Genomic DNA, 22,787 nt, shown 5'->3' with positions numbered 1-22,787 from the left:
ATCGCATTTAAATGTAAAAATATTATCACATTAAATATTATGTTATAATTATGTTTTCTTTTATTTTTTCAAGTTAATGATTTATATTACAAACACTACATACACTGGGTTAAAAATTCTGGGTTAAAAACATCCCAGTCCTGGGTGAAATATGGATAAATAAATTTATTTTAGTTTATAGTTTATTTATTAGGTTAAATAAACATTTAACCCAACCACTTGGTCAAAACAACCCAATAGCTGGGTTTGGCCATATTTCACCCATCACATTCCCATACAATCAAACCCATATTCTTGGCATTGCTTGCAACATAGTGTACTGTTATTTTTATCAATATACTTTTCATAACTGAATGAAATAATATTACATATACATATGTATGTATATATATATACATACATATATATATATATATATATATATATATATATATATATATATATATATATATATATGTGTGTGTGTGTGTGTGTGTGTGTGTGTGTGTGTGTGTGTGTGTGTGTGTGTGTAAGGTTATTGTTGTTTTTTTGTTGTTGTTGTTTTTTCACTGAGCTGTAGTGTGTCTTCTCTTCAAAAAAATATATGAACTGTAATTAAGATGCCTCCCTTTGGAACAGTCTTTGTGGCGGTGGCAGAGCCATAATGCCTCTGTAGGCAGCTCAGTAGGTTTTTAAAACAAAGCAAATATGTATTTTACCTCCTAAACAAGTTCTCATTTGTACACTGATTGTTTTGTTTGGACAAATACAGTCTTTAATTTAAAAACGTTTATTAATATGCTGCGTGTCTCTTTGTGTTATCCGTATAGTTTGTGGTTCCATGAAAGTTGAAATGTACAGGGCAGATGTATAATTTCGGCATATGGGAAGTGAGTGTGAGAGTTTCCAAGAAATTATTTTTATTCATAAGCCATGAAAATAATTCTGCCAGAGCCTGCGGAGAGCTTCCACACACAAGCAGCGTTATGCGTACAACCACAGTGCCCCCTTATGGGTGATGGAGAAAAAAACACCCCCAACTGACACAACACACAGAAGCACATAGTGAGACTAACCTTATGCGCCGATGATAGGGTTGCCTGTATCCCAATATCCATAGGGTTAAGATAGCTACTCGCCAATTTATAGATGGATTCTGAGAAAAACAACCAAGCATATTTACATGAGAAGGTTACTGTGCCACTGAGCTATTCTTTTAAAACAAGCCCTCACCCCAAAGGCGTTTTTTTAAAAGATTCTGCACTCTTACATGGTAACATGTTCTGTTGGGATGCAACTGTTTATTTTTGCTCAAAAATCACTGATTTCTCACAAAGCAGAAGCCGCTGTGAAGAACACCTCTCATCCTCTCCATGGTGCTGTTACTGCACAGCAGAGCACCTTTAGCAACAGACTGCTCCCATCATGGTGTACAAGAAAACGTTTTTGCAGATGCTTTCTTCCTGCTGCCATCAGGGTGAAGAACTGAGTTGGATTTCTAGCCTGTGCATTTCTTTATCAGTTAATATTCTTTCAAAGTCACTTTTTTTCGCCTTGATTGATGAATGCAGATACTACTGTATGTCCTTCACAGATTTTGATCTGATCATTTAGTCTTTATTCTTATCATTTTCATTATGAAAATGATTATTGATTATCATTTTCTCTAGCTACTCTTGGGAATCATTATAGTGTTTGCTTGAATAACCAATAAGAAGGTAGTATAAACTAGTTTTCAAAATTATAGAAACTAAGTTTCCTCTACTCTACTCTCTACTCAGAGTGGAGTATATTGTAAGTTAATCATCAGTCTTTGAAATAGGCTCTTATAGAGCTCAGATAACAGTCCCTCAGTGTTGGCATTGTTCGACAAACTGTAAGTGTTTTCGTTGAAAGCTCAAATCCGTGAGTTTGAACATTAGCAGTGATGGATGAGAGTCTTAGTCTTTAAAAGTACAAGCTAAATAGTCTTTACAGATCTCAGCTATTCAAGCTATGAATAAATTGAATGTGCCTTGTGAACGCATTTCTGCTAGGGATGACTTTTTATTCCTGTTAAAATGTATTAAATTCCAAACAACAAAATAAAACAAGAAATGTTTCCCTATTTTTTCCCTCCTCGTGTGATATACAGTGTCATGTCGGGCCAAATCACCAAATGATACAGAGTAAAAAACTTTACTCCAGATTGCCCAAGTGTCACCCTACTTCTGCTATTCTCTACAGCAGCCTTAACAAGTCCTGAGCGATTCTCAGCACTTTCCAAAAACCTGCCTTTTAGTTCTATAAGTAGAGAGTTAAAGAGACAAGACCAATTTTCCAAAAAGAAAAGAGAAATGCAGGATAAAGAGTTAGAGTTTTTCGCACAAAGTAATCAAAAAAGCACAGCTAGGACCTCCACATAAGGAATCGTCTGGGTGCTATCGGCACAGACTCCATTCAGAATCTGCTAAGCCGCTCCCGCCACTCATGAGAGATTCCATTACAGGAGAAATGGGATAGCAACACAATTATCTCAAGTCCAATTCTCCAAGCCCCATTGTGTCTGCAAACTAAGACCTGAGCCTGGATTACTATGGGCCAGGAGGGGGAATTCAACTTACCCTTCCCTGAATGCACTAAGCTTTTTCCATCAGAAAGAGGAAATAAATAAGAGAGAGAAAAACAAGGGAAAAAAGGCCGGGTTTGGATAGCTTGCGATTCAAAAGATTGGCCTTGGGTGGCTCAGAGCATCAGATGCCTCAGTAGCAAAGAGGTCTCCTGCCGTCTGGAGAACTTGCCCCTTAACAACAGAGAGGAGAGAGGAAAAGAGAAACTCGGGGTATACAGGACAACAAAAAGGCAATTCAAAGCACATATGAGAGGACAATGCTAATACATATCCAAAAGTGCCTGTGTGCGGAGTGCATGGCTGAGTCTTGAGCAGAATCTGTTTGCGGTGCCTAGTTCCTCTTGTCTGTCATTGTGTAGTATAAAATGATGCAATTATGAGCAAGGACCAATGCATGGCAGCATTACATTGGCTAAATATTGCAAAAGCTACCAGGCAAAAGACTTTTGGGACTTTACTTTGAACTAGGTGAATGAGGATATACATTTAATAGCAGCTTTCTGATTGCATTTAAAGGTGTGTCATCAATTCAGTCCAAAAACAATTACGTTTTACGTTATTATTTGTGGAAAACTCTCAGAGGAACTGCACTGAACAGGCTGGTATGACACTCGCCAATGGCTTTATTCCACTGCTGCTGTGTTCCAAATTTCAGAGGCCGTTTGCACAATGTTTTCAGCCAAAAACTGGAAACTTTTTATGCGCTTTGCCTGTTCGTTTACACAACAATAGCTTTTTGGGGACTGAAAACGCATATTTTTGAAAACAGGTTTCAAAGTGCAAGTTTTTTAAAATGCCGCCATTATCATTTCCGTGTTAACAGCCAATACGGGAATCTTTGAAAAGGTGATGTCATGGACATGCGTAGTACGTGTTAGGTATGTAGACAAGCGCAATACATGACAATTTTAAAGGCAAGTGCAAACGCACATACGCAACAATGGCAGAGTACATGGTAATATTGTTGCTGATCAAGAGTTTGCTAACACTTCTTCAGCAAAGTGTGTATTTACTTGACCAGTATTACAACCAACAGCGTAGATGCATCATATACATCACATAATCTGTTTACTAAAAAGGTGACAGCGCCAACTACTGGCCTGGCATACGTAATACAGCGTTTTGGGCCATTTCGCGGATATGTGTAAACGCAAATCGCATTGAAAACGTTGTTGTGTATTCGTGAAAGTGTTCAGTTTTTGAATACATCATTATCATGTAAACGTAGCCTCAGACTATTCAAACAGGTCATTCTTTTTTGTTTTCATTGCTGCATTGTATCCAAAATTTATTTTGTCTAAAATTTACCCATTCATTTATTTTATTTAAAGTTTTTTTTTTTTTTTTTTTTTATTTAGAAGTTGCACTTGAAAGTTATTTTACATTCAAAAGTTCCTACATTTAAAACTTTTGAGCAATTGTGCTTAGAGTCACCAGATACTGCTTTTTTTCTGCTATACGTCCCTTGAATAAACAACATCCTCCACTGACAATTTATTGCAAAAGTTCTTGCTGAGCTTCAGAGCAGGCTTTAAGTTTCAAACATTAGGCATTTTACTCTTTGTACATGCAACAAAAGCATTGTTAGCGATACTCTCCCAAACTCCAACATCGTGAGATATGTGATAACACAGTTAATTACGTCCTGGTAGATAAACCATGTGGAGGACTTTGAAAAGAGCCCAGGAGTGAGCTGACGTAACACTGCTTGGTTATCAGAGCTTCCGAACACAATCCCAGTTTGAAGCCTGTCGACATATTTTATAAGCTTGTTAAGAGAAATAAAAGGTGTGCACTGAAGAAAGGAGACTGCACGCCCAATTTTGGAAGCTTTTATCCTCCTTCTCTCCTCAGACAAAGGGGATTTCAGTGGCACTAATTACACCAAGGGTAAAAATAAAAAGAGCGAAAGGAAATCCCATTTTTGCCCCATACTAAGGTTTGACCCACAGCTTGACCTCCCTACCGAAGGGGAGGAGCGTTTGATTAGCGATCAAGTGATTAGTGGGCTAGCGACTAGAAATCTCCACTGTGGGGAGAGTTTCACTAGCTCCGTTACACAAGCTTTAAAGTCAGTCAGAAAAATTGGTGGGGAGTGTGTGTTCTTCTGAAGTTACTCTAATATGCTTTACTTTCTTTTAAGTTCAGACAGACCACATCTTTAATTAACATGCCAGAATCCAACTTTTGCTCTGCCTTTCAGTGCGCTATATCCACACATCCCAAAAGACACAGATGTAGCAACAGGAGTCTAAATATCATAAGAGGCATTATTAAGTGTTGTTTCTCATTGATGTAGCTCCATTTGAGCAGGCACACAGATTCCCACAGCGCCGGGTCATTCATTCTACAAACAAGTTTGTTTATTAGATCACTAGTTCTCAACTACCCAAAAATGGTCTGTACTGATGTGTTTGGCAATAAAAAAGCATGCTAAATGCAACTAATATATTGAATGTAGCAAAACAATTGTGTGTAGTTATTATGCAACATGATCTGATGAGTAATTGATGTATTTCCACTAAATTGTGGTTCTACCGCACATACATTTATTTCAAAAATACATGAACACATACAGTATTGACTTACTGAAAGAATATGAATTGAAAATTGCTTAGGTATGAACAACTTTACAGATTTTCAAAATTATGAATCTTTATTGATTATGTGACATTTTAATTCATGGGAATGTTTGGATGATTCTATAATGTATATGATCAATGACATTATGTTTTTGGTTTAACAAGTTGGCTCATTTACTTAACTTGAAATAATATTTCATTCTGTTCTTTTTGACTTGTGTTGCCAGCTCATTTAAAAAAGATTACAAAATTGTAATGTTATATATATTATAATTATGTAATCGTTTGACAAGGCATTAAATCGTAGGCTGCCAAGAGCATGAAATCATCCAAATTATATTCTGTATGATAAACAATTTTAATGCTGTGTTATGTATCCATTTAAGTGCTGAATCAAACAGTCAAAAACCTCTGTCTTTGACATTTTGGTCTAATGTTTATGCTTTAAGCTACCAATAAGAGTGTCTAATCAAAATGCTATTTAAAGGGATACTCCATCCTAAAATGTTATCATTGTGCATCCTTGTGGCACTGATGACACAGAAGAGCATACGCAGCATGGTGATATGGAGTGACACAGAGGAGACCACTAACAAAGGAATTATTGAAAAGTCGTTATTTTTGTTTTCTCGCTTACAAAACGTGTTCCCGTTGCATAATATAACCCAGATTGCACGTCTGATGGCAGATGGAGTATTCTGACGAGGACTTTTCATACCTTTTATGGACCTTGACACTGTTATTTACTTGTCAGTCTATCGGACAGTCTCAAGCCTCCAGGTTTTCATCCAATATATCTTAAATTGTGTTCCGAAGATGAACGAGCTTTTAAGGGTTTGGAACGACGTGAGGGTAAGTGATTAATGACAAAATTTCCATTTTGGGGTGGAGTAACCCTTTAACATTTTACCTCATTTGAAAGCATTTTCACTCAAAATCAAGTACACCCCATGAAAAAAAATTGCAGAATATATCTGGGCTTACATACTGTCCATGTGTAATGATTATGCAAGTTACTCTGCAAGACACTTGAAACTAATTCACTGGTAATGGTAAACATCTTCACTAGATGAGAATTATCTGAAAAGCTCTTACTCTGTTTCTGTTTTCGCAGAAGAGCAGGGAAATCTAATTCAATTAATCTGCTCCTTCGTTTGCAGGAGACACAGAGCAGGGAAAAACGTGAGAAAACAGCTGTAATCACCTGAGACATCACAACTTCACAATATTGTAAGCTGTTGACAGTGTTGTTGTCCCCCCGTGGGGCAGAATTTTGATGGGTACGGAGCGCACATCATCGGTGAATTCCTAAGGCAGTCACTTTATTTACACCTCTTTCTGCTCCCTCCGCTTGGAGCCCTCATCAACGGCTGAAAATTAGAGAAGTGAGGAGTGATTTGAAGGTGATGATTTCAACATCATCTTCCTGCTTCTTTTCTCTTTGTCACAGAAAATGGATCAGCTCAGAGAGCAGATAATATTGTGTTTTCCATTTATTTGAAATTACTCAGTTGTGAATTACAGAAAGAGCAACTTTCAATAAAGGCTATATATATACTCAAAATCACATGCAATATGGGTTCTAAACAAAGAATCTTTTGAATTTGCATGCTGTATGGAGAGTCCAATGGCTGCTTTGGTTGCTGTTCCTCAGACAGTTCTGTATACCTACCTGGTCAAAGGTTACCAACAAGGACACAAAGGAGACTACAAAAGGTTTAAAGAGTCCATATGCCTGTAAGCAATAGCTGAACTATAGCAGGGCTTTTGTTTAATATGAGATGCATTCCGCCCCTATTTTCTGTGAGGTACAGAAAATACTAGCAGAATGCATCTATAAATGTATATTTTTTTTTATATATAATATGCAATTCATTATTCCAGTCCTTTGGTACACACAGAGACAGCCTTGGGGGTCTCCTTCAAGTGATTCTGACATGATACCATGTCCTCTTTTATTTTAAGGTTACAGTGACCTCGGTATGTATTTCACGATGTGCTTACACCTGAATACTAGATACTGATGCAGTACAAAGAGGAGAAAGTTGTGCTTTTGTTGACCTGATTGCTATCCTTCTTTGTGGTTATGGTTTCCTCTAAATGGACAGGACTAACGTGACTTAACCCAGACAAGCAATAGATTTGGAGGTCTGTAATTGGTTGAGAGGGCTCCTCACAGTAGTGCATGGCCAATTAATCCTCGCCACCGAATAAGGTGGTCAGGAGAAGAGAAAAACAACTGAGTTAAGAGGTGGAAATCGACAGTTTTTTTCAGTCAGTGTTTCAAAGCATATTTAAAAAGTTGATTGGGAGTTTTTCCAGAAATCCTGCCTTTTATATCCCCTGCTTTCACTCCTACTCTCACATGTTTTGTTTCCTAATGGAAATTATTCTTATGAGGGGGTTGACGAGAAAAAAAGGCAGATGGTGAAAAAAGAGTTAGAGACCGTGTTGGTTTATTTTCAAAAGGGATGAAAAGAAGCAAATCCCCTCTAACTATTAGCAAAAGAAAAGACAGAAATAATTTCTCGGTTAATAACAGTAGGCACTACAAAGACTGGCTAACCGATTTGATTTTTGAGTATCACAGTGGTGCTGAACTGTGGGAGGTTGGAGTAGTAGACTTCTTAAACACAAGTGCCCTGGAGATATTCTTCCAAAAGCAGAAGAGTGGAATCTGACATCATTTCCTGCAATAAGAAAAACAATGAAATTAGTAGAAGTTGTGCAAAATACAGAAGTTGTACAAAGTAGAAACAAACACATTTGAAGAGATAGTAGTCTACACACCATGTGTCTGGATGCTAAGAATATCAAAAACACAGCGTTTAATTATAATTAAGCATACCAATCTCTACTGTTTAGCACAATTTAAATGTTAATATCAAGAGAGCATTGAATATCCTCACTTTTTAGCTCCATTAAAAGCATTATTGTCTAACATTTTAAATATATATATTTTTGATATTGATTTGGTTTATCTTCCTGAAGCTGACACAGAATCAGTTGGTAAAGATGCTGCTGTAAGATGCTCTGCCATATGTCTTGGTAAATTGAGGATTGTGTTTGTTCCGCTCAGATCACCTGCAGTGTGGTAATTCTATCAACAGCTCGAGAGAGAGAGAGAGAGAGAGAGAGAGAGAGAGAGAGAGAGAGAGATAAAACAATGCTATTTCACAGTTCTCCGTTATGGTCAGAATCCCAGCCGCGTTCGGCTTGCCACAAAATTGCTAAGCTATTGTGAGGTCTAAGAGGAACAGAGTTTTCTCTGCCATGGGGTCATGCGCCGTCATGTCTTTGTCACGCCATAATTAAAGATCACTTGTGTAACAGAGTTCCTGCTTGTCAATCAGGATATGCAGGAAATAGGAAATCAAAGAGTCACATCAGGGCCTTGTCTGGCGTATCACAGGGGTATAAATTGGGATTTCGGAGATGGGGGAATCTGTGGGTTTATATCAGAAACACGACTCTTTGGTTGCATTTTATTTTGTGATTTTCCCTGGAATGGAGAGTGGCCAAAGCAACATATGCCAACTTGTGCTACATTTGCAGTGTTAATCTTTAAATCGCTTTTTTGTTTTAGTCTTATTTTTCTGTAGAAAAAAATCCAATAGTTCTTCAAAATCATGTATTTTACTTTTTAAAAAAATTCTAAAAATCTAAGTTTAGCTTTTTTTCCTCTCATTTTTTTCTTGATTTGTTTTTAATTACAATTATTTGATTTTTGTCATCATGTGTATTTTCAGTGTCATCCTTTATCCACATGGAAAGAACCTATATGAAGATATATGCACATATATGAAACCTATATGTAGTTTATATGCACATATATGCTGCATATATACAGATATACAGCATATATGCACATATATGGTAATATATATATATATATATATATATATATATATATATATATATATATATATATATATATATATATGCACATATATGAAACCTATATGCAGTTTATATGCACATATATGCTAATATATATGCTGCATATACGCGTATATATGCCACATAATGGCAATAGTCAGAGCAAGAAGACCAGTCAGGTAAAAAAATCTAAGGTTTTCCTTGTGTTTAGTCAAAGTCTTTAATTTCTTTTTGAGTTTCTGTTTTGGGATGCTTTTGTTTTGCATTCTAGTATTGTGTAATCGGTTTATTGTGCAGTTAATGGATGATTTTGAGCGGTTCGGAGATGGGAAAGCACATGACTCTCTGTACTCTCTGTATTGACTTTAGTATATATACTAGGGCCGAAACAATTAGTCAAGATTATAGACAACGTCGACAATAAAACAAATTGTCTGCAAATATTTTTGAGTAGTGGTTTGATCTCGTATCTACCTGATGTGAGAGCCTGCAATAATGCAATTTGACCAGTGTGGCGCTGTAGCGCAAGATTGTTTACAGCTGTCCAGATTCAGTTCAAAAGAAGAAGACAGCACTTCAGTTAACCTGAGAACCTGAGGCTGTTGAGCTGTTGAGCGGTGTTCAGTAAAAATATACTGCACGCCTTCGTCTCAATAACTAAATTAACACAACAAAAAGTGACCGTGATGTAGGAGCAGCACTTAAAGGCCATGTTGCAGGTTAACCACCCCTTTGGATTAATGGGTACATAAATCACTCAAGATATGTATAACATTTTTAAAATGTCTCAAAAATAGTCTTAAAGACCTATTTTTTAAGTTTTTGGTATTAAAGTTTTTTTTATGCAACTCGGCGATGACGTCACGTTGGGGAGAAGTCGAGGAAAGGTAGCCTCAGTCTAGTATGATGCCGCGTTCCAGGCAACCCGTAACCCGTGTTTTTCCAACCTTAAACCCGTGAAAGTGCACAGGAACGGCAATCAAACTCGTGACTTCCCACCCGTGAACTCGTGTCTCGTACTAGATCGATGTACTCCGAGTTCCGAGGTCACACAGCACGCGAAACAACAATGACAGCCCCTACGGATAATACTGCCTACGGATGCAGTTTATGCAAGTGGCACACGTTGAAAAAAACGATTTTAGGTCAATGTACCATTGCAATAAAAAAAAAAAAATCTAGTCACAATTCCTTGCACTCAGAAAGTTTGGCGTAACTTGCCTGGAATGGTACAAAGTCGTTAGTCGTGGTATGAAATAGTGATTACGAGCTCAAAAACCTGCCTGGAACGCAGCATCAGAACTAACGTTATAGCGACTGACTGGGATGAGGAAGAGGTGGCAAGAGCCAACATGTATGATGACCTGCAGCTGTGTAATTTCGAACCTGCCAGATGTGATAGGGCAAATGAGGAATTGCCAAGAACTGATGTCCGTCAAAGCTTATTAAATGCATGGTCCGAAGAGAATGAGTGGAGAGTTGGTGAAGTGTCCTGGTGAGTTGCTATCGTTTAGCATCGCAGCAATGAGCACTGGAGCTAGTCTACGAGCAGCAGTGCACAATAACGACACACACACACACATATATATATATTATTATTATTTATTGAGTAGCACCGAGTGAAAAATCAACGTTTTCTTTATATATAGTGGCAGTGATCATGACGTTAGTTCAGATAAGTACCGGTAACCTTTGTCATAGTGTCGTAGAACTGTTAACGTTGTCTTTGTCATCTAGAAGTAGAAGGCATCATGCTAGCTATATGGACGTTTCTAAGCGTTTATCTCTTCCTCCGGTGAAAATGTTGTTGCAAACGTAATCCTCATTCTCTCATTCTGATGGCACCCATTCACTGTGAAGTGAATGTGAGACAGTGGTGAGACAGTGATGTAATGCTAAATTTCTCCAAATCTGATCTAATCTACATATTTGATGGCCTAGGGGTGACTAAATGTTCAGCAAATGTTAATTTTAAGGTGAATTATTCTTTTAAAAGTGTTCAAACATAAACTGAAACGGACATACAAGTGAAGGTGGAACTCCATTGTGGATCGTTCCAGACCAGTTTAATCCCGATTCGCATGTTTGTATGTAAAAGAACTATAATAACATTCATGCAAAAAGCTGCATCAGTGACTTCTTAGTGATCTCAGATTTTGCTGTATACAAGCTCCTCTTGCATCAGGGAACAAGCAAGCCGCTGAGTTCACAAAAAAGAAGTCAAGGCTGCAGAAATAATTATGATTAAGTAGGGTATGGCATTACTCCACCCTCCTACTAAATCACAGGCCCGGCTGGTGAGAGCAGGTTCACTCGTCATGGAATTAATTGAATCCAGCATGGGGCCTTTGACCCACATGTTATAAATACAGAGACAGCACAAATCTCACGCCTGTACAAAACCTGGAAGAAGAGAGTGAGGAGGTGCACAGGTGTAATCAGTCAACTTTTCATCTGCTTGCAAGTTCACATGCAAATACTTCTCACATTCCTTCATTCTGACATATACCAGAGCCCACCATATGGGCAAGCCAACCTTGAGCCATGCTGCCAAGGAGTTACTTCATATGCCATGTGACGGCTTACAGTACTTTCATGGTAGGGCACAGGTGAAGCCATGACAATGAAGAACAAGGGTTCTTCACAGAACATAACATCTGATTAAATGCTGCATTACTATAGCCCTGAACACTGCATCCAAATTAAGCATGATAAAATAAAGACGATAAAGTGATATTTTTCATGGTTTTCATGTTGGTTTTCCCTGGGTGAATGCATTTGTTTGTTTGTATATTTATTTATTAAGCAATATTACAATATTTGTATTAATACTTATTATTTTTAATGTTATTTAATATAAACTAATATATAATAATAATAATAATTATTATTATTATTATTATTATTATTATTTATTTATTATATATATATATATTTTTTTTTTAGAAAATCATAGATTGTTAACTAATTTTTATATTGGTTTCTCAGTTTTCTCTAAGTGAGGGCCAAAATTATTTATGTTTTTTTTTTTTATTTATAAATCTTTGGATAAAAGCGTCTGCTAAATGCATAAATTTTAATTTAATTTAAATTTTAATTGAATTTTTAATTTTAATTTAATTTATTTAAATTTACATATTATTTATTTATTTATTTATTTATTTACATGCTTTCAATATTGATCTCTTTAATAATACATATTTACTGTTCTTTTTTAATATTTTATTATTTATTATTGTTTTAAAGAAAAGATTGTCAACTAGATTTTATTTTTGTTTGTAGGTTTGCTCAGTGTGAGGGCCATATTTATGTATTTATTTGTTTGTTTGTTTATAAATCTTAGACATTTTATTATATATATATATATATATATATATATATATATATATATATATATATATATATAATTGTATTTATTACTGGTCTCTGTCCATTTTTTTAAATCCTAATTTATTTATGTTGACTTTTTTAGTTTACTTATATATATATATATATATATATATATATATTATATATATATATATATATATATATACACGTACTTGAAAAGCCCATCTCTGTAAGCCTATCGTTTTTTGATTGTCATGTCACACAGCTCTTTGTGGATAGACAAACTGCTTGTCGCTAGATAATTGTCGCATTGCGGCTGGTTAGGACATGCTGTAAAGGGGAGAAAGAGTCAGCAAAAACTAGAACTCTAAGATTAAGTTTTAGATTTCCCTGATGCAGTAACAATAACTCATACTTAATTACTAGTCAGCTGTCCCTCAAAGGTTCATTTGGTGCACCAGCAAATCTTGGGGATTAAATGCACATATATTAACCTGTTCTTTGAGATCATCTTGCAAAGCTTGTGTAACTAAAGGGAAGCTCCTCTGAAATTGAAGAGGTTGAAGTTTGGAAGAAGTATAAATTAATTTTTATTTATGAATTGGTTAAAAATTTGTGTGTGTGTGTGTGTGTGTGTGTGTGCGTGCATGCGTGTGTGTGTGTGTGTGTGTGTGTGTGTGTGTGTGTGTGTGTGTGTGTGTGTGTGTGTGTGTGTGTGTGTGTGTGTGTGTGTGTGTGTGTGTGTGTGTGTGTAACTTTGCTGTGGCTTGAGCTGAGATTATTAAGGTGATGAACATTGCCTGTGAATAGTGGGTGGAAATCACTTGACTTCTGTAAGGGTAAAAGAGCTTGGGGCAAAAAGTGAGTTCACATTGTTGGTCTGTTTCTCTCAGAGGAAGGGGGCAAAGGTGTTCTATGGGTCTCTCTTCTCTAGAGGTGAGAGGTGGTGTTATTTGTTCAGTAGAGCTAACAGGAACGCTATGTGACCTTTTCAACAAGGGTGATGAACAGCTTCAGGCGAAAGACTGACCTTTCAGCCCCTGCAACTTCCATAAACCTTCTGAGATATGAACCTCCAGCTCTATATGCACAATGAAACACACACTAATGTGCCAGACTGCACATGCTATGCTGTTTGCGTTCAGCAGGACCCTGACCCCTGTACCTGCCTTGCTTCGTTTTGTGAAGACATCTATGACTTTCTTGAACAGCCACTGGGCACCACCATGACGGCTTCCTTCTGTTCAGAAAAGACTCTTAAAATGTAATGGTGAGATAAACAAGAGCTCAGTATACTATCAGGTATGTGTTTTTTTCAAAGAAATGTCTTATCATATAGAAATTAAACAGCACCCTTTGCCTTCCATTTCATACTGAAGCAGGATGAAAAAAAGAAGCATGTTAGTGCTTTTAAAATGAAAATCTCCTCATTTCGTTGACATTTCTGAAACAAAATGGCAATATTAACGTATATAATCACTTTGATCACTTTTATCTATATTAATAGCACGTGCGAACACGTGTATCTGGAATTAAGTAATTATGTAGAATAATATGCAGTATGAAATGTTTTGATTAATTTAATGCACATTACTGTTCAATGATTGGAGTAAGATTGGAGTAAGATCCTATGCTCACCAAGTCTTCATTTATTTGATAATTTAAAAAAAATAATGTTTTAAAATAGTATTAAACATTAAAACAAATGTTTTCTACTGTAATATATATCTGTATTCTTAATGTTTTTCAAAGAAGTATCTTATACTCATAAAGGCTGCACTTATTTGATCAAAAATAAAAAAGAAAGAATAAAATTACTGACTTTTGAAAAGTAATTTATATTGTTGCAGTATATTTATACTTTAAATAAATGTTGTTCTTTCTCACTTTTATTGATCAAAGAATCATGAAGAACATATCACAGGCTGAGTATCACTAATTAAGTTTCATGTAAAGATCTGTTCAATGTTCTTCACATGCAACATTCACTTTCTTCCCTCTTAAAGCAATGTTTTCCTAAATCTGCTGAATTATCTTAGATTAGAGTAGATTGTCATGCTTGTCAAGATATTGATTCAGATGGGTGTTCTGTTCACAGACATAGAAGCCTAACAGAATCAGCTGTGAGAAGCTGAACACATACATATTGTACTTTTGGGAAACAATCATGGTATAGCATATAAAAACTACCTAGCAAATCCTTTTTCTTCTTCTTCATCTTCTTCTAGTTCTGCTTCTTCTTCTTCTCCTTCTTCTTCTTCTTCTTCTTCTTCTTCATCATCATTTTCTTTTAAATCTGGACTCTAAAAAAGGTTGTTCAGATCTGTAATAAAGTTGAATCTAATCTAATCTAACTGAACATTTTTTTCAGGCTTCAGTATTACGCCAATAGGAACACTGAGTTGAAATAAGCCTTAATAACCTAATTTCAAATTTGTGTGTATAAATATATGCTTTTTCTATCAACAACATCATACAGTAAATAAATTGTTCTCTGCAAATATTTATTATAATTTGTTCAGGCATAAACACCTATGCCTGCAGCCTGCTTAAAGCACAAAAACATTTTATCATATATCTTGCTTGTAATCTTTAAAACATGAACATGCGGTATATCGAACATATGTTACTCTCAGTTAAATGAAGTAATTTGGTTTGAACTTGAAATCGCAAGTTTCCTTCATAATGTTCACTATTTAGTTATATTGGCTTCAGTAACTCTTTTTATTTTATTTGTGCATTAAAATATCACTTTATACTTGTGCTTATTAGATAATCAGTCTAACAAATAATTTTCCATTAGGCTGTTTAGTAGAATTTGTTATTTGAGGTTTTCTTTGATTCACACATTTCTAAATAAATTATTTGGCTGGGGACATCCCTATGTCAGCCTTTTTTTTTAATTCGGTAATTGCAAACCCAGCTTTATGATTAAAGTGAGCCTCTTGACACATTAATGTAGACCTTTCCTTGCATTTGATCTTCTCAACATGTCTCTATATTCCCAAGTGCTGACCATGCAAATCTGACCTCGGCACAAATAGAGACTAGCTCACCCGCTAGTGAATACATTGCATGCATCGCTGATTGAATGTTGACTAGAGTTGTGGGGCCCAAGTGAAGGACAACATCATTAGGCTTAGTATGAATCGTAGCAAACAGCAGCATCCCATCCACAGGCATCAGTGTGATTCATTGGCTTTCAGTGTTGATAGGACCATTTAATTGTACAGAGCCTCTCCTCACAGAAGCCGTCTGTCATACGCCAGCGGGGGTTGGGGGGGGGGGGGGGGGGGTGCAGGTGTCTATCTTTGTGGAAGCAGAAACATTTGAGCAGATGTAAACAAATACACAGAAGCAGATGCTTGCACAAAGGGTTGTTTAAAAAGAACAAAAGCCTTTTTCCCTCCAAGTAGCCATTGAAATTACTACAAGTACGGAATTTTCAAGAAAAACAAAAATGACAACATTTTGTAATTTTGTATGAATTTTGTTTCATTTATGTAAAACAACAGACACACCAAGTGATTAAACTCCCACATGCTGTATGTGCATCATGTCCCCAATGACAACCACATATAGATAACATTTTGCTGCACATAGAGAAATCTTGTTTCACAGACATACTGTTTATGTAGATTATATGCAGATTATTTACACACAATCTGACATAAGGTAAAGGTCATGCAGGCATGTCTGTTCCTCACTGACTCATGTTCTCATATACTATTTCCTATATATGTATACAAAACCACATTTTGTGTAAATATACAATTGTCAGAGGCTATGCATATGTAACACGTCCTAATATGTAGCTTTGGAAAGTACTGTACAAATGTAATGTAAACGGACTCATTCAAATAAATTATTCACAGATTTTAAGCAAAATATTTACATAAATGCTGCTGTTCATTACTAAGTTAAGTATAAATATATCTGTTCAATTTATTGCTGTCATTCTAATGGCCATCTTCATTGCTTTGGTGTCAGAAAAATACAGATCTAAATGGAAAATTAGTCCCTTGCATGTGTTTGTGTACATGTATTGCATTTGGTATGATTTTGTGATTTTTATGATTTTGTCTTTCGAAAGCATTCTTTAATAGTGATTGACCATTTGAAATATTATTGCAATTAAAAAAACATTTTCATATAATTGTAATATATTTTAAAATGTCATTTATTTTGTAATGTTAAAGCTGAGTTTTCTGCAGCTGTTTGTGTCACATGATCCTTCAGAAAGCCATTACAACATGATATTTGAATGTATTTTTGTTGCTTTAAAAAACTGGAAAAGTTAGATTGACGCATTACTGATAATAATGTGGACGCTTGTCAGTTACTAATAATTTTGTATTTGTCTTCACACTCTTTCCATGCATATTTTGTATGAAAATGTGTATGAAAGAAAAGTGAGAAGAGGCTGGTGTATCAGCACACTCTGCATTTGTTAATGTTCCTAAAATGAATTATTAATGGGCCTTACCTTTCATAAATCGTAATATATTTAATTGCTAATAACTTCTAATGCAGCATATGCTTATATTTGAATAAATGAAAAATTGTGTACATTAATCTTCATCATGTAACCCTTTTAAATCATGTGTCTACAAGCACTACTCCTAAAACTAAACCTTTCAATTCACCTTCAAGACAATGTACAGTATGCTTCAGTTGACTTCAGTATGCTTTTTTACCGTTTCTTACCATTCTGTGTGTCATATCTCTCGTCTCATGCTCGACTTCAGTCTATTTCTGGATATGATGAGGAAAGAAGAGGGAGTAAGACACAGAAATTGCATTTTACCACTAATGAGAAGCATATACTTTTAGACAGAAGTAGGATTTTCTCCAGTAATATTCAGTTAGAAGAATATTGCCGCGTATCGTCTAGCTTGCATTTAATCTTATTGTTATGACCGCACACTATTTCCCAATTAAGTAGTGAGCTCTTGTAATTGGACCCATGGATTGACTAGAGCATCCAGATGTTACTGTCATCTGGCAGAGAGTGGGATTTATTAAACTGATGAGGAAAAAGACACTGTCTAATTAGCAAAGGACACTCTCAACTCAGTCACCTTGAAAAGATAGTTCAGGTAAGGCTTTGTTTCTGCGGTGACCCTGAACTCATCTCCATACAAAATACTGTAAAAATAAGACCTGCAAATAGATGCATTCAACCTTTCCTTTTTAACTATATAGCAATCTGTTGGTTTTACACCAACTATCTGCATCTGTTATAATAATAATCATTTTATTATTATTATTCATTTATTTTCTTTTAAAATTTTAGATCCCCTTAATTTTACAGTGTTTTTGTTAACACGTTGCATGTCACTGAAGTAATAATAGTCAATTATGCATAATTACATTCAACTCTAAACAAACCCTAATCCTACTTAGTTAATTAATATTATTTAATATTATGTATGTACAATTTCACTGTAACAACAACACCTTAAAACAAAGTGTAACCAAAATGTAACATTTTATTTTTGTTTTCATTTTATGTTACTGTTTCATAAAATGCCAAGTTCTCTATAAGTTATCTTATAAACTTAAAATATAAATATTCCTTTTATTATGTACAGTGTATGTACTGTATATGCAAATACATTAATATGTATCCAACAACCAGCTTTATGTAATCTCTCTATACCTAAAGGTCCAGGCCAAGAATAGTAGAAGACATACTGTATAAATACAACTGGCAAATATAATAAGTCATCTAATAATTCAACATAAATGTGACTAATGGTGCTGGAAGAAAGGGTAAAAAAACTACTATAAATGAGTGACACATTCTGTAAATGAGTGTGCGAGTGTGTATTTGTTTGAGTATTAAGACAACACATCCTTTCCAAAGCATTCCTCCATGTTTAACATTAAGACAGATGAAGACTTAATGCGTGTTAATTGACCTAATAGTAGTGGGATTTTTTTTTCTTGCTATCCAAGACGTCTCGACTTACTTCTTATTACACTTACAAATATTGAATTCGTGAATAATTTAACCTACCGCCCACACCCAAATGGTGCAATTGACTTGATTATTTATTTTCCAGCACTTCAATAATTAATGTTATGTGTAGGAGAGTGTCTTGCTCTGCCTGGCTTTCTCATAATTAAACCAGCTGCCAGTGCTGTGACATCCTCTATCATTAAAAGCATTAGTGGGATTAGAAAGTTTGTCTGTACTTCTGTTTACCCTCATTTTAGTTTCTCTTTTCTTATTATTGTCTACAACCCGAATTCCGGAAAAGTTGGGACGTTTTTTAAATTTTAATAAAATGAAAACTAAAAGACTTTCAAATCACATGAGCCAATATTTTATTCACAATAGAACATAGATAACATAGCAAATGTTTAAACTGAGAAAGTTTACAATTTTATGCACAAAATGGGCTCATTTCAATTTTGATTTCTGCTACAGGTCTCAAAATAGTTGGGACGGGGTATGTTTACAATGGTGTAGCATCTCCTTTTCTTTTCAAAACAGTTTGAAGACGTCTGGGCATTGAGGCTATGAGTTGCTGGAGTTTTGCTGTTGGAATTTGGTCCCATTCTTGCCTTATATAGATTTCCAGCTGCTGAAGAGTTCGTGGTCGTCTTTGACGTATTTTACGTTTAATGATGCGCCAAATGTTCTCTATAGGTGAAAGATCTGGACTGCAGGCAGGCCAGGTTAGCACCCGGACTCTTCTACGACGAAGCCATGCTGTTGTTATAGCTGCAGTATGTGGTTTTGCATTGTCCTGCTGAAATAAACAAGGCCTTCCCTGAAATAGACGTTGTTTGGAGGGAAGCATATGTTGCTCTAAAACCTTTATATACCTTTCAGCATTCACAGAGCCTTCCAAAACATGCAAGCTGCCCATACCGTATGCACTTATGCACCCCCATACCATCAGAGATGCTGGCTTTTGAACTGAACGCTGATAACATGCTGGAAGGTCTCCCTCCTCTTTAGCCCGGAGGACACGGCGTCCGTGATTTCCAACAAGAATGTCAAATTTGGACTCGTCTGACCATAAAACACTATTCCACTTTGAAATAGTCCATTTTAAATGAGCCTTGGCCCACAGGACACGACGGCGCTTCTGGACCATGTTCACATATGGCTTTCTTTTTGCATGATAGAGCTTTAGTTGGCATCTGCTGATGGCACGGCGGATTGTGTTTACCGACAGTGGTTTCTGAAAGTATTCCTGGGCCCATTTAGTAATGTCATTGACACAATCATGCCGATGAGTGATGCAGTGTCGTCTGAGAGCCCGAAGACCACGGGCATCCAATAAAGGTCTCCGGCCTTGTCCCTTACGCACAGAGATTTCTCCAGTTTCTCTGAATCTTTTGATGATGTTATCACTGTAGATGATGAGATTTGCAAAGCCTTTGCAATTTGACGTTGAGGAACATTGTTTTTAAAGTTTTCCACAATTTTTTTACGCAGTCTTTCACAGATTGGAGAGCCTCTGCCCATCTTTACTTCTGAGAGACCCTGCTTCTCTAAGACAAAGCTTTTATAGCTAATCATGTTACAGACCTGATATCAATTAACTTAATTAATCACTAGATGTTCTCCCAGCTGAATCTTTTCAAAACTGCTTGCTTTTTTAGCCATTTGTTGCCCCCGTGCCAACTTTTTTGAGACCTGTAGCAGGCATTAAATTTTAAATGAGCTAATTAAGTGGATAAAAGTGTAAAATTTCTCAGTCTAAACATTTGCTACGTTATCTATGTTCTATTGTGAATAAAATATTGGCTCATGTGATTTGAAATTCCTTTAGTTTTCATTTTATTAAAATTTAAAAAATGTCCCAACTTTTCCGGAATTCGGGTTGTATCTCTTTAACAAAAAAAGCATAGATATGGACTTGTAAGACTGTAGAGATAATGACATCAGAGAAAACAACAATAACTATGTATACATACATAGACAAACACACACATACATATATTTAAATAGAGATTAAATTCTTCTTCATTCTTAACCTTCATCTCACATTTCAGTGAGAGAACAAAGAACAAAGCCATTATGATGCAACTCGCTAATCTACATTAGCTTATTGCATCAAGTCCACATTTGGAGTCCAGTCACAATTAAATGATGAAACTAGTCACATCCATTTCTGTGATTGTGTATGCTGGAGGAGAGATGAAAAATGCCAAGAATATATGATTTATGTGCTTTCTGTGTTAAGTGCCCCCTTTTACAAAAATATAAGCCTTTGTAATAAATGGCTCTTTCAAGCATTACACAAATCAATAGCATCTAAAAATGGCTACTCCTCTCTTCTCGACCGTCCTGCTTTTAAAAGTGCAGACATATTGAATTAAGGACACTCTCACCCATCCAACCCTTTTTGTCCGAGATAAAGTTCAGCTTTTTGTTTTTACTTTACATCTTTTTTGTGCTGGTGGTCTAAAAACGTTTCTCACCTGCCGTTAGAAAACTATTTTGCCTGTTTTCAAAAAGTTTGATATATTTTTTTCTGCTGTAGACACACTAAGTTATTCAAAAGGGAGGAAGTTCTGAATTAATAGTTTTAGGTTAACAGGTTTTTTAGGTTGGATCAGAGTGCACTGGCTAAAACGGAAGTTGTTTCACAGACAAAGGACTGTCAAGCTTTGTACAGTTCTTCTTTTCTCCCCTGTCATTTGGCAGTTTTATATTAGCACATTCTCCAAAACACAGTTTTGACCTTAGGGAGCTCAAGATGTCATTCAAATGGTTCAACAGCTGTCTGTCAAACCTGTCTCCAAGGGGACAAGAGAAAATTCTTTGCAGCGTTAAATTACCCTGAGTCTGTTTTTTCAGGAAAAATGTTGATGTCGTTTAGACGGAATTGGAAGAAGCTCATGTGGGGACACGCTAGTTCTCTCATGAATAATCCTATTTCATGAATAAATGGTTTTATTATAGGACCATGTTTGATGCACATAATGCCATGCCAAAAAATGTCACTCTGAGGCATCTCTTGGATGATGAGGACTCAGGCATTGACACTGAAATATCAGTCCTTGTGCATGTATTACTGAAGGCTTTTTACTTGAGCGCTTGCTGAGAGCAGCTTTAATTTATGCCTGTTTGATTGGACATCATCATGGGCGCACAGTGGCTTTCAACTGCTTTTGCTTCGAGACCTAGATTTTACAAGTGGTGAGTACAAATACAAATGTTTGCATAACATTTATAATAAACAAAACTGTCCTTGTGGTCAAACATTTAAATGTTTCAATATTTCCATAATTCCATAGGCCTAAAGCAATGTCTTTTAAGAATTGCTAAGAGGTTGATTTGCACCAAAACAACCTTAGTGGCTTATTATTAAAATACTATTGAAGTGATTCAAAAACATACAGCACAACCAGTATAGTCTTTTATTATTTTATTTTTATTTTATTTATATTTTATTTTATTGTTGTATTTTATATATGGTGAATAAGACTAATAATTAAATTGTATTTATGACACCTTTATAAAGGTAAAAATCATTCAAAAGAGTTAATTTATTGATTGTTTTAAATATGATTTATTACTGAATATGCTTAATCATTTGTCCTCTCTTTTTTAACCTACTTATAGTGGCAAAAAGATTTGAATAATCACAATATTTTCTCCAAGGCTAGACTGATCAAAAACACAGTAAAACAGTAATATTGTGAAATACTTTGACAATTTAAAAATGACAGTTCTGTAGAAACATTTTGTATTAATATCGATGTTGAAAACAGTTGTGCTGCTTAATATTTTTATATAAGATAACAAAAGGATATATAATTATATTCAAGAAAGACACTTTAAATGAATAAAAAGTGACAGTTAATATATTTATAATGTTACAAAAGAATTATATTTCAAATCAATTTTCTGAAAAAAAAAAAGTATTGTAGTTCCCACAAATTCAAACAGAAAACAGTTATTTTAAATTGTAATACTGAATTTTACAATATTACTGTTTTAACATATTTTCATCAAAAAACACAGTTTGGGCGTACATAAGATACTTTTCTCAAAAACATAAAAAAAGGTTTATTATTCCAAACTTTTGACCACTAGTGTATATGTCTGTTTGCTTTGGTTGGTAGGTTCCTTCTCCTCATTATGAAATCACCAAAATATTTCTATCTTGGGGGAAAATGAAGGATGTCAGGTAGCCCTACAATTGATAGCAACCATCACTCTAATGAATAACATCTATCTACCACCCAAAACAGCCTCATCCTAGAGGAGCTGACAAGAATGGCATGTTTACTATTTTCATCTCAATGTCAGTATTCTACAAAATAATGGTGGAGCTTTAGGGCACCTGCTCACTCGGTTGAGCTTCATGGATGTGTGAACCCATGCGTCTCGTCATGAAATGAGAGCCTGAACAGGCAGCAGTCTCTTCCCTATA

At 35.5% G+C, this 22,787-nt stretch overlaps 1 protein-coding gene across 1 annotated transcript in view; it reads right to left on the bottom strand.

Moving 5' to 3' along the window:
* Nucleotides 1–9,631: 9,631 nt before the first annotated feature.
* The window catches only part of LOC132109310 (uncharacterized), a 33,824-nt gene continuing 20,668 nt past the window's right edge, over nt 9,632–22,787 (bottom strand). Inside the window, exons 8-10 of the mRNA XM_059515319.1 lie at nt 13,547–13,621; nt 13,412–13,462; nt 9,632–9,708 (exon numbers count right to left, since the gene is read on the bottom strand). Of these exons, the coding sequence (XP_059371302.1) occupies nt 9,632–9,708; nt 13,412–13,462; nt 13,547–13,621 (203 nt within the window). The remainder of the gene's footprint in view (nt 9,709–13,411; nt 13,463–13,546; nt 13,622–22,787) is intronic.

Source organism: Carassius carassius, chromosome 29, assembly GCF_963082965.1.
Source record: "Carassius carassius chromosome 29, fCarCar2.1, whole genome shotgun sequence".
Lineage (NCBI taxonomy): Eukaryota > Metazoa > Chordata > Actinopteri > Cypriniformes > Cyprinidae > Carassius > Carassius carassius.
This window is presented reverse-complemented; position numbering and strand designations above follow the sequence as displayed.